General features: G+C 25.6%; 2 protein-coding genes across 3 annotated transcripts; one reads left to right on the forward strand and one right to left on the reverse strand.

Annotated features, from left to right (window-relative positions):
• Positions 1-198: 198 nt before the first annotated feature.
• Positions 199-5436, reverse strand: Bm6291 (RE35942p, putative; the record flags this gene model as incomplete). The annotated part of the gene is made up of 9 exons (XM_043075065.1): positions 199-399; positions 919-1057; positions 1347-1515; positions 2078-2269; positions 2690-2805; positions 3711-3791; positions 4234-4330; positions 4578-4765; positions 5252-5436. The coding sequence occupies 9 exons, from the start codon at positions 5434-5436 to the stop codon at positions 199-201; spliced, it is 1368 nt and encodes a 455-aa protein (XP_042930999.1).
• Positions 5437-8497: 3061 nt separating this feature from the next.
• Bm9290 (Uncharacterized protein) lies at positions 8498-12842 on the forward strand (the record flags this gene model as incomplete). 2 transcript variants are annotated; one of them, XM_043075066.1, is made up of 6 exons in its annotated part: positions 8498-8526; positions 8718-8790; positions 8935-9145; positions 10788-10928; positions 11509-11678; positions 12669-12842. In XM_043075066.1, the coding sequence occupies 6 exons, from the start codon at positions 8498-8500 to the stop codon at positions 12840-12842; spliced, it is 798 nt and encodes a 265-aa protein (XP_042931000.1). The 2 variants fall into 2 exon arrangements, with proteins under 2 accessions (XP_042931000.1, XP_042931001.1); XM_043075067.1 differs by lacking the exon at positions 10788-10928.
• Between the last annotated feature and the right edge of the window lie 1170 nt (positions 12843-14012).

Raw genomic sequence — 14012 nt, forward strand, 5'->3', positions numbered from 1 at the left:
GTGCAGAGTCAGAATTAGTATACTAATTCTGCTGATAATTATTATCACTATATATAATCCTTTATAACGTTTTTCACTTTATTTTTGCACAACAAATATATTTGTATCATTTTTATTAACTTTTTTCTCAATGTTTACAAAATTTTCAAATTAATTTGAACACGTAATGGCATTTTCATATCATAAGAACTTATAAACTCATGGGTTGTTATTTCCGCATACAATTGAAATAGAAGTAGTATGTTTAGCAGAGGCAGCAATTTCAATTTCTCGCAAATGTATCTTCCAAGCAATTGTAAAACATATTGATGCGGCAATTAGACTGACAGCCAAAATTATCATTTGAGTATGCAAATCCAATATTGATGAATAGAAAAATGATGCGCATGTTGTTGTCGACTAAAAATACTTCAATTTTTCTGATAACAGTAATAACGATAACAGCAGCAATAATAATGATAATAATAATAATGGTAATAATGATGATAATAACAATAATAATAATAATAATAATAATAATAATAGCAGTACTAGTTGAACAAATAGCAATTATTTTATAAAAATTGTGCTTGAAGAAAAGAGTCAAGTCAGTTAACAACCATAAAATAATTCAATTTCACGGATATTTTGTTCACCTGTTTACAATTTTTAAAACTTTCTTCTAATGTCACTGAATTTGGAAATAAATGCAAAACAAGAAAGAACATTATGCGACTGTTAATTACATTACAGTAATTAACATAATGTCAATGTTAGCTAAAAAAGAAGAATGCTTAACAGCTAATAAATTTTCACTATAATTTATTTGAGATGACATATTCTATTAAACTATCATAAAAGGTATCTAAGTTGTCTAATACTCAATTTCCTCATATTTTATTTGCGGAAAAATGATCGAAACAGAAATGATAATATTACCTGAAAAAATTTACTTAATGCAAAAATTTGTGATGAACTTTCACGATCATACATTTTTGTGAGCACAGCTGTTCGTAACGTATTCCAGCAACTATCACCGATGCATATCAACATTCCAATGATAAGCCATATGGAAAGACTAAAATAATTATTTTAAGAATTCGAAAATTTTCGGAAATTTTTAAAGCGTTTCTTTAAAAAATTTTAAAGAAATGCTTTAAATTTAAATTTTTTTTTAAATTTAAAGATTTAAGTAACAGTTTAAGATTTTCAAGATGTAAAAGATTAGAAGTTTTAGCAAGATTTTTTTGTTTTTCTATTTCGGAACCTATTTTTTTTTTGCTTAATCGAGGATTTTCGAACAGATTCATCCGTCTAATATGAAATTTGAGCAAAAATGTTTATAGGTTTATTAAATTAGTAATAACCTTGGTGATAAATAAGTAGCACCATTTGTTGGTTTCAAATTTGCATTCTTCGGAAAAGCCAAACAAACACCCAAAAAAGCTAACAGATATAATGGTAGTGCAATTAGCATTGTTGGCATATATCCAAAGTTCTTGATTCGTTTGCTTAAAAAACTGATAAAACAGCCACCTATAATGATATTTCTGAAATTTTAAAAACATTGTTTTCAAAATTCATTCTATTTTTTTTTTATTTTTTTGTATTAATCATTCTGAAACATTTCTGACTGACCACATCTAATTTCAGATGCGAAAAAAGTCTTTTAAACAAACATTTAACCAAATTTAATTCAGTAAATTGAAGGTAAAAGTGAAAGAATTAACAGAATGAAAAGTAAAACATTCAAATACGGCAATTAGCAAAAAAAAAAAAAAAACTATTTGAAAGTATTTTATTTTTTTTTCTCAAATTAAAAGAAAGTGTCACAGTTTAAAATCCATAAAAATCTTACCATGACTCACAACAGAGAAGATAGAAAAACTAAATTAAAAAATAAAAGAAAACCGACATTATAATTTATGAAAAAGAAAAAAAAAAAAAACGTTATTATATTGCTTCTAATTCGTTTCAAGAAATTGATAATATCACGTTTTCCTTATCATTCATCACAGATAAAATGATTATTCTCCCTTCTGTTTTCTTTTTTCTTTTCAGTCTTCAAATGTCGTAGACAACTATTTATAACACTAACCAGAAATTTGTGATGCTGAAGTAATAAATGCATAATATGCAATAATTTCATTACCAAAACCGATGACTGATTTTGAAAATGATAAACATGAAGGATAAATGGTTATGTAAAGTGATAATGATAAACCCATAAACATGAAACATATGGCTAATAAATATACTTTTATGTCGGTAAGCAACCGTACACTTTTTCCTAAAAATTTCATAGCATTTTTTTTTTTTTTTATCGCTGATTTAAGATTCAAAATTGAAAGTGAAAAGTTAAATATTTCACTGAAATTAGCAAAATTTAAATTCTTTATGCATTCTCTTATAAATTTCTTTTCTCTTGTTTTTTTATCTGAAATATAATTTGGACTGAAATATTTTTTTTTTTTTTCAAATAGTAATTAGGCAAATTTTTTAAAATTTCAAGATTAGCTAAATTGAATTACTTTTAATTGTTCAGTAAGAATGAGATAAATCTTGCTATTGAAACAATTAAGAGACCATCCGGAAATTATGCTATGATTTAGAAGACAAGTAAACCAAGTGACTAATTAATCAACCAATTAATTAATGAATTAGTTCATTTATTATATTTGTTAAATTTACAGTAAATTCAATAATTTACTTATGGTTGTTAAGAAACTGTCACGTTTCGTTATTGACTGATTGGAGTGATTGGGTAGCAATGCGAATAAAATGTTCGATAATATTGTAAACGCTGATAATCCACCAAAAATATATCTGTCAATATTTCATAAATATAAACAAATAAATTTAAATCTACGTGCAATTTTGAAATTGTATTCTTTCTCTGAGCTTTAATAAGCATAGATTATTGCAATTTTTGGATTTTTCTAACTCAAACATATACCACAGTGGCAAAATTTGATAGTAATTTCTATATATGCAAGGATTTCCTTCCTTTTTGCAGATCTTCGGACATTATGGATGAGCGTTTCTGATTCATAATTCTAATTGATAGATGCTTTATTAAACTTTTAATTTGGAAATGACAATAGTTTAATAGTTGTCTCATTCATATCTCGCTCATTTCAATATTTTCTGAAAAGTTTTATTATCAAACTCAAATGTGATGAAATTAAAAACTATCTGAAAAATATAATCTCTACAATCAATGATTTCTCTATCGGTATTTCAAGTGAGGGATTATTCTTGTTGTTCACCGGTTTATAGGAATTAGAATACTATGCTAAAAATTGTAGAAAAATTAACTGCTTATCTAATTTTGATTATATAACAAGGAAATTTTGTAGAAGTTTTAAGAATGCGAATCAGTTTTCTTTCGGATTGTTAAACGGAACGGATTATTCGGCAAAAGATCTAGCTATTGACTAATCATCCAAAAAAAAAAAAATGGACTATTTAAAAAGTTTGTTTTCAAAAATTAAAATTCTTTGGCAGCACTTTATCATTTATTGAAGCATCCATGTTTAAAAAGAAATTGATTAAAGTGAAAATATGAAATATTAGATGAAAATGTGGAAATTGTTCGAAAAATTAATGATTCAAAAATGGAATTTCCTTTGAAACTTTTGGTATAAGCTTTCAAATTATCATCTTTTCTTGATTTCGTTAATTAATGAATCAAACGTTATATTTATTTTTTTCTTTAAAACGTTAATTACCTAATTAGTTCCAATGATATCGTTTCTGCTTCACCAGTTTCATTAAATATTATAAGTAAGAGAAGGCCACCGAAGATGAGACTGAAAAATACATGCTTTTGCGAGAGAGATCATGATAGGTCACATGTAGCATTGTTAAAGTTATTATTTGTAATTTTTAACATTTGTAAGTAAAAAAGGCGAAAAAAAAGTGCTGCGAAGTAAATAAAATTCGAATTGAATAAAGATGAGATGCAATTAAAACAAATAAAATTATAAAATTCACTTTTTTTTTAACTTTCCCTTTTGCTATATACATAGTACGTATGTTGTCAATAGTCACGTGTTACGTGTAATTTTAAACGAAGTGTGATTAATTATATACATCATCAATTCGTCTTTATTTTTTCATGTTTTCTTTCTGATTCTATTAGATGATTTGTGAAATGCTTTTTTTTTTCTTCTTTAATTAATAGTTGAAATTTCAGTGTGTTTTAATTTTAGTACGTTTATTAAGAAAGAGAAAAAAAAAAAATGTACAAACCTAATAAAATTGATACCCCAATGAAGACCGCTATTTCGTGATTCATTGCCAAACGTTGTTATTTCTTTCATGTAAACACCATGACCGGTCCAAATAACTGCAATAGCAATTGCTTCTACTTCAAAAAGAAAATAATCATTCTAATCATTAGAAGAAATATATTGTTATCAAATATTTCAATGAAAAGATAACAACATTTTATTGATATTTAAATTCATAATGATTAATACAAATTAATAATATTTTCAAATAAAAACTATTGAACTATTATTATATGATCTGAATAAAATCAATGGATAATTACATCCTTTAACAAAAAATATATTTAAAAAAAAAAGACTTACGAGCAGCTGCTAAACCCATTAAAGCAGATGCAATATAAAAGACATAGCTGTTGACAAGCATGAATGTAACCATAAATGTTGAATACAGTACACTTGCTAAGAACATTGTCCATTTAGCGCTCAAATAGCTCACCACAAGTGGCGTAATAAACGTTGATAACGTAAAAGTAAAATAGGTTATACACATCCTAAATTTATTTCACATCTTTTTGCTATACAATTTATTCTTTAAAGAAGGAAATTTCTTCAATAAAATCGATCAGCGTGATAGTAAATATCACATCCCATTTTTTCCTTTCATTAAATAATTCAATGTAGCTAATTTGATTAAAATATTCTATGCTACAAAATAATGTTTGGTCACTCAGAATGAAAAAAATTAATTAAATCATTAATTATCTACTCAATTTATTATTCAATGAATTTTTTCAAATCTAAATTTTATGCAATGTTAAATTGCATCACAGTAGTTCAAATAAAATTTTAATTAAATTTATTTAGTATAATTGAAAGTAAAAACTTTTTTCTCTTGTTAACTAAAATTCTGATGAATAAAAAATTTTTGCGCTTATTTATATCTTTTTTTTTGAATAGGTGAACTTGTTTTTATTAGAATTTAACAAATGATTAAAACACTGTAGATTAAAACATAAATCATATGTAAATTTGCTTACCCGTAATATCCAGCATGGGCAGATATTCGATCGGGATATGCGTTTGATACAGATTGTAAAGCCGTTTCAGTGATATATGCTTGGGTATCAAAGCCAGCAAATACAAACATAAATGCCATACCAAACATAATTACGCATGGCAGTTCAGAATTTAAACCAATTTTGGCATAAAATTTATTTGGCATTTCTTTTACTAACAAAATTTTTGAAGCAAATTTCAAATCTGCAAATTGATTAAATTATTTGAAAATTTTCATCAAAGTAGGCAATTTAATTGAAAAAAAAAAAATATTTGTTAACTTGAAATAGCCGCATTTCTTTGTCCATTTCAATTTTATAACATTCTAATATCATTTAGTACAGAAATGTGTTTCTTTTTTCTTTTTCAGAATAAAAGAAAAGACTGTTCAAATAACTTTTCATTGTAATGCAAAAAATCAAAGTTTGTGAAAATTACTCCACAATGGCGTAGTTTGTTAAGAAATTTAATTCAATACTTACAAAAAATACATTGAAAAGATTGTATTGTAATTAATCATTCTTCAATACTAAACTTATCATATCGGTATCAAAAATTTTTACAAAGACCTTATCAATAAAAATTATTATGCTTATTTAGTTGTTTAATTAATCTTTCGCTTAGAATTTTTTTATCAAAAATAAAGGAATTAATTGTCAGTGAAAGTATTGGTAAGTATAATAAATTTTTGCAAATAATAATAAAAGGAGAAAAAAAAAAAAAGATTTCCAAACAATTCGAGACGAAAGGTTAATAAGTTTAAGAAATACTGAGGAGGAAGTAAGTGACACTAGAAGGCGGGCAGAGCAAAAGAAAAATAATTGGGTGATGCTCTATCAGAACAATAATCGTTAAACGATTTTGATAAAATATCATTACTAATTAAAACTATAAAAGAAAAAATTATGTCACATCAAATTAATCAATTGCTTATAATTTAGCCTAAATTGCTAATTTAATTCCGTGCAGGACGCATAACTTTAGGTTTTAATTTATTTTTATATAAAATAAACTTATTAGCTCTATTTATTATCATCATTGCAATCATTATTCTTGCTACTGTCATATTGTTATCATTTTATTTTTAATATTACTATTTATTTAATCATGATAATGTTTACACACCAATTCTGATTTGTCTTATTAGAACTTTTTTGATGATAGCAACTTTTTTGTTATTGATGCAAACTTTTATTAAAAAAATTTGTTGTAAACTAAGATTATTACGATTTTATTATTGAATGATCAATCCGTTTAACCATATGTAATTTCCCGATAGGTTGCAAATGAGGATAGATTCTAGGAAAAATGTAATAAAATGTCATACATTGGAAATTTAAATGATTCATGAAGAAGCTTTCACGCAGATTAAAAAATAAAAAATAGATAAAACGAGAATAAAATAAATGAAAAAATAAAAAAAATAAAAAATGAAAGTAAGGATTAGAGTGAAACGGTAGTAAAAAGAAAGTATTCACTTTTTGGTATTAAACGCATTATTATTTTAATCGAAAATATCATTTATACTGCTTGCTTACTTTGGTTTAAGTATGATAAAAAAAAAGATTTAAAAATAAAGATTTTCTACCATCTAAATTTGTCTGCTATTTAAAGAAAACAGAATCCGGAATCTCATCTGATTTAATTACCAGTGCATGCAATAACTGTTACATGTATAATATCTTATTATCACATATTGTATTGTTCATTGACAAATAATATGACAAATTAGTTATTTATTTGAATTTAATTCAGAAAAATTGAGCAGATTATTTTAGCCTTAGCATCATGATTTTCCAGCTATTTCATCTAAATATTTATAATAGGCAAAATCATTATTTCTTAAAATTTGGTTTCCATTTTTTTTAGTAACCCATAAAACTTTTCGCTAAGATTTTTTGTGTTATTATCCTTGATTTCAAGTTTATCATTACTTTTCTAAAACGAAAAAAAAGCTGTCTTTCATAATTAACATCATTACACATTATTTATCGTTTTTTAATTAAAATTAGCAAATCTATTAAGTTTGATTCATTTCCATATTTAACATAAATTTAAATGAAATAAACATATGTAAAAAGCATTTTTCGCTATTATCCAATTATGGGAGAATTGAACGGTCAAGATTTAAGGTCATCATTGTTTTCCCAAAAATAAATAAATAAAAAATAAAATGAGAAGAAAATCGCAAAACGTTAGACTTATTATTATCATTTGTACAAGTATTTTTCTAATAATTGATCTAAATAATTACATTACAGAAATTCACAGATTTCATGTAATAAATGAAGTAATAAAAGTTCTTTTCAATTTTTAACTTTAAATTTATTCTCATCTATTTGCTCAATTTATTCATTTTATAGAAACTGGGGATCGTAATAAAAAGTAGAAAAGACATTAAAAATAAATTTTTAATCCTTTTTAATTCTGATGGAAATTTATAATTGCTAAGGAGCAAATTAAGGAGCAACTATTTTTTTTTTAACTTTCAAGAATAGGTAAATAATTTTTGCCTATTAATAGTGCTTCGTTTTTTCTTCTCACATATGATGATGAATCAACAAGAAAAAAGCCATTATCAAAAATTTTTGAAACCGGTATTTTGGTTAAACAAGCGGAAAAGGAAGAAATTATTTATGTTCAACTTTTTCTATTTTTGTTAAATCTCCTTTTTTTTTTTTTTTTTTGTTTTTTAATTAAACAATGATAAATGTTATGGGAAATAAGCGGAAATTATTAGCTAAAAATAACTGTAATATTATACAAAAAAAAAAAAATTATTTTTAGCAAAATATTTGCATCTTATCACTTTATAAAGGAGAATTTAATGAATACTTTAATAAATTTTATTAAATGAAACAAGCAATTTAGTCTTAGTTTTCTGTAGAAAGCGATATGCTTCTATAATTTTTAGTTTTTATTCATAATATTTGATAACAGAGAAAATCTGTAATTGAAATCTTTTATCCTTATCATTTTTTATACTTTTTTTTCCATGAGAATATTTTTTGATGACATATTAGAAGGAACATTTTTACAAAACAATGACTGAATTTTACCTTTTCAAGGTAATTTCCAAATATGTAATTAAATTAATGATCGCTTCTTGATGTTGCACTCTATAAAATCGTTTGTAATTTGACTGAATGATTTGACTGTTCTACTCATTTCTTCAACTTATATCAAAACAATCAAATCTTTTGATTCTTCTTAAGAACAACAAAGAAATGACAAAATTCTTAGTTTCATTGTTTCTGTAAGTTTTATTTTTCATTCTTTGATATTTTTGGATTACTTTTACTTTTAAAAAAATCGAAGCAAATAAAGTGATATATTTTATGCATTTGAATGGATGGAATGCTTTTACTTTCTTCAAATTGAAGTTATTTCAAAAATTTCATTTTTGGAATTTAAAATAGATATTAAAATAAACGCTAGTAATTTCAGATTACAAATTATCGTACCAGTGATTATTAGTCAAGTGTACAATTCCTTTAATGATAACATAGTAGGAGATGGGGTATGCGTTTTTGTAATTTCTCCTTTATATCAATATCTAAATTCTTTTTGAATATCGTTCGAGTTTTTCCAGATATATTTATAAACTATCTGCTAAGAATAACTAATTTCAAATTATTTAAATTTAACCACCTGTAATTTTCAGTCATTGAATAATAACGGAAATAGTGGGATGCGTAGAAGTGATGAAATTCGCAGATCCAACAACAAAGAGAAGCGTAGGAATCGTCCCAACGCATACGGTTTTATTGGAGGATTTGGTTACTTTGGTAGATTAGATGAGAGTGATAGTCGCAAACCTGAATCGAACCGCAATCGCAGAAGAGATTATGAAAATACAGGATTTGATTTCGGTGGTTGGTTTTATTATCCATTTGATCCCAGAAGATGGATTTTTAACAATCCCTAATTTTTCAATTTATAATGTTTTTAATTAATTGACTGGATACTTCAACTGTAATATGATTCACTAATAAAAAGAAAACTCTGACTTCATCGCAATAAGTTAAATTGCTCATGATTTTTACATTATATAATTTAATAAAATGATTTCACCCTTTCGCCAATCATTTTTTATTTCATGAAATCACACATTTCTGCTTCTTGCCATTTGTAACTCCCTGATTTTAGGTAATTTTATTAACTGCTCAAGTATTATTTCATTCCTTAGTTAATATTATAAATGATAAATAAAATTTTTGGTCAGTTAAATTTCAGAAAAAAATGTTCTGCTACAAAATATAAATTGTTGTTACGCACACAATACACATTTGTCATAATGTTTTATCATCGACCATAATTCTCGATTCTGACCAGAAATCTAATTTCTAAATGTTTATTTAGATTATACTGCTACTATATAAAACAAATTATATTATTCAAATAAATCTACGAATTTAAATTCATAAAACTTGTAAAGAAGTTTAAAACAATTTTTTTATTTTTAAATTTTATTTTTTCATTTTTCTGGAATTGCAAATATCTAAGGTTAGCATCACTATCATAGGTTTAATGAACTGGAAACACTGTTTTCGGCTAATTAATTTTTGTTGGCAAAGATTGCAAAAAAAAGTTTATAAAAAATTCATGAATAACGACCAATGACAATTGCTATATTAAAGAATCACCAATCAATGGCTTTTTTTCCTTCGAAATCAAAAATCAAAAACTAATTGCTATGTATTAAATTCTTTTACTTAATGCCATTTGCTACTATCATTGAGTTGTTTACGTTTTACAAATAATGAATTTCACAAGTGCAACTATGAAGTATTTACGTAATGCTTTTTTTAATTCACGTTAATTTTGGTATATTATTACATCTTGCAATTAACGTAAATGATTGAAAAGCACTGAGACGAGTTTACATAATCGTGTAAACGTGCAGCTAGAAAATACTTTTCTTTTTTCTAAATGTCATTATTGAAGCATTATTCGTCTGATTTATTACTTTCCATAATAAATTAAGTTCTTCGAAAATGATTGTTGTTCTAATTCCATCACAATAAATTAAATTACCCATATGAAATTGATAAATCCTATATTAATTTATATATTGAACCATTTCTGATTTATTGTAAACAAAAAAACGAAACATTCAGACAAGTATTTCTATTAAAGAAAAAAATTTGCATTGGACGGAAAAATTATCTGAACGGATTTTTCATTAATATCCGGAATTTATAACAAATTGACATAGCGAACGGTTGAATTAAAATGATTTTTTAAGTCTAATGGTTAGTAAGCGCATATGTTATTTGTGACAAGATATGAATGATGTGATTTCCAATTTAAGTTGCATATTGCAATGCATTCATTATTGCAATTTTTATAATTCTTCCAATTTCTGATACTAAATTTAATGCATTAGGTGATTTCACACAGACTTTGTTTTATAAATAAATATTTTAGATTTATCAACTACATGTAGTGTTTAATTTATTTAGATAAATATGATATCTCACCCATATATGTTATTATTCCCTGTGTTTATATCAGCAATAGTCGGTAAATCAGTTACGGATGATGTTCCGAGAAGTAAAATCAGAGTTCCGGTGCCAGTTAATATTTCCGGAGTAATGTTTTGCAATCGTGTGTCAGCCTATGCAGTGCTTATTAATATCGTGGAAGAAGTTCCATGTTTGTTTTTCGTAATTTTTAAATCTAAACTACCTACTTTAACCCTTTTTTAACTTCCAGGTTTATTCATTAGTAAAATTATGTTTTTATTTCTTTGTCTGAAATTTCCGTGAATGTAGTTTTATCATTATATAAAACTGATTTTAAAAATCATAGAAAATTTCCCTTGATCATTAAAACAAAATTTTCTTTTTTTGTAGAAGAGAATGACGTAGCAAATGACAAAGAAACTTGTCCTTCAATCTTCCAGTAATTGCAAATTCTCTTCTTTGTATTCATATTTTTATATATAGCATTTTTCTTTACTGATTATGAAATACAAATTCAATGATGATTAAAGATTATTATTATTACCGTAAGCATCATTCTTGCTTACGTTTACCCGCCACGTATCAACTCTATATTATATTACTTATCATACAACACATATTATAATCATTATCCATCCTTTATCACAATATTATTCACTTTCATCATCTGTCACTATTATAAGTAAACTCATATTAATATTACGCAACGATCACATTACGTAGCAGTAAAATTGAAACTAATAATTTTAATAAATATATATAATTTTAAGATGAGGCAGAAGAAGGTAAGAAATACGGTAAATTACGAATTAGCGACTACAAACTTTCTGACCGCGATGGTTATTTCGAGATCGTCGGTCGCAGATATATTATAACGGATCTGTTGTTATTGAATATTACTCACCATTGCTTGCCAAATTCAAAACGGAAAAAGTATCGGGTTAGAAGATTCTGAAAATTTGTTAGGCTAACAGAAAATTAATCATTCTGCAGATGTTTAATAATAATGTAAAAAAAAATTTTTTCTTTATTCATCAAGATTTTACAACTACAAACACAATGAAAATTTAATTGCTGATATAGTTTCTATTCTAATTTACTGACATACCCACTGAATACATTTTCAGACCTATTTTCTGTTTTTGATTATTTAATTATTTTAAAATTAAGTTTAATAATTCTTTCATCATTTTTATGTAAGAATAGCTGATTATGGTACAGGAAAATACGTCGTGAAAGTTTGTTGGGGTTCTTAGCAATTGCTATAATAAATATATATTCAATTGACCGGATAGATTTTACTTTGAGAAAATTTGATTGAAATTTGAGTAATTGTTAGATTGTAATTTGAATGATCTGATGGGAAGTAAATTATAGCGCTGCAAAATACAAGCACATTGGTTTTTAAGAAATGTTTAAAAGAAGTTAAATGTCTCAATTGAACTCCTTGCAAAGTGGTAATGAATGATGTCCAACAAAGAATTTTTAGCATTAAATGAATCGGTTATTTTAATGAATATGAGCTTAGTGCATATATATATTAAACCAGTGTAGTTTTTTTCGACAGATGAGCAATCCACGTTATCCATCAGAATACATTTTTCTTCTACTGACAGTGACTGAGTTATAAATAAATAAATGTACCTGCAAAATTTGCAGTACATCGTACACTTATGATTCCAACATCATCCCCTACCCTCTGTCATTTTGCATATTGGAAAATGATTTTTTTGTCATCCATAGGTCATTGTTGGCAGCATCCTTCACTTTTATTAACTTATATAATGAAAGTATGCAAATATAAATTTTTAAATTTCAAATATTTCCATATCAGATTTGAAATTGAAAATGCAGATTGTGGACAGTTTCAAAAAATTGACACTTTCTTCAAGAAATTGAACGATATTTATTGATATGTAATGTATTTCAGAACTGCTTTACAAATATCATGTACAGAATTCGCAGTGATCTAAAAAATATGAGATATAATGTCGGTGAAATTTATCTGGATCGATTAGAATTGCAAAATAATGTGCAATGCCGTGAATGGCCCTATGAATATCCTCAATTCGTTAAAGATTATATCGCCAAAAATCCAACATAAATTAAATGTGACTCTAAGATATCACTTATTCCTAATATAACTCTGTATTTCCTTTCTTATTTTCATGTTTGGAATTTATTATATTATTTATTAATTTAAAATTTCACTCAATTGTACATAAATATATTTAATACATGATTTCAAACAGCAATTAAAAATATGCAGTTTTAATTTTGATAAATTGAAAGTATTATATGTGATCTTCGTGCATTATATTCATTTAAGTTTAACACCTTTGTCGAATTTTGGCAAGTTTCGAATTAAAGATAACTGTAAAAAAAATAAAAAAAATCAAAAAGAAGTTGCAGCTGTAAAATTATTTTTTACAGAAAATTTTGTCCAAATTTTGCAGCATTCCAAAAAAAAAAAATGGTTTTGTGATATTACGTCTTCATGTTTTAAATGTGGAAAATGTTGCACATTTCAGCATTTAATTTCATCAGTAATATTAATTGCACATTTATTTCACAAAAAGAAACAATAAAAAATATTTCATATTAATTAAAATAAAAAAATATTTCAGAGAATGATTCTTACCACTTTTCGATTTTTATTTCAGCTATTATTATCTAACCAGTGATGTTATTTATAAACCAGACCTTTTCTGAGAAATCCACAATATTTGCTACTATCTGTTAATCCATATATTATTCGTTCATCTGTTTGCCAGGATTTACCTAATTTTCACAAAGATTATCAAATCAATTTCGATTCGCTGCGTAAACGAAAATAACCAGGAAACATCGTAGCAAGTTTTATGTGGTTTTTTCTCATTTCATTAACATTTGTTCCATTTTTCTTTATATAATTAATCGAAGTTTAATTCTTCTGCTTTGGCTGTACTTTGTGCTTAACGAAAATTTTTAATTATTTTGAAACGCAAATCGAAATTAAGTACTACAGAAGCAATACATCCGTAATAATGATTGAAGTGGATCTAACTTGGCGCAAAATGAGATATGAATTATAAAATCGGATGTTGTGATATGAAGGAGATATTCTATTATCAAGTAAAACTAGGAAATAGCATTAAGAATGAGACATTCTTCTACTTATTGCTGCCTGTCACTTTAGACTGTTTGTTTTGATGTATGTACAAAGTGCAACATTTACCCCCAATTCCACCACACCTGCAACGAAAAAGTCATTCTTCTCACTTTACCAAAGGAC

The sequence above is a fragment of the Brugia malayi genome (assembly GCF_000002995.4).
Source record: "Brugia malayi strain FR3 genome assembly, contig: Bm_v4_ChrX_scaffold_001, whole genome shotgun sequence".
Classification (NCBI taxonomy): Eukaryota; Metazoa; Nematoda; class Chromadorea; order Rhabditida; family Onchocercidae; genus Brugia; species Brugia malayi.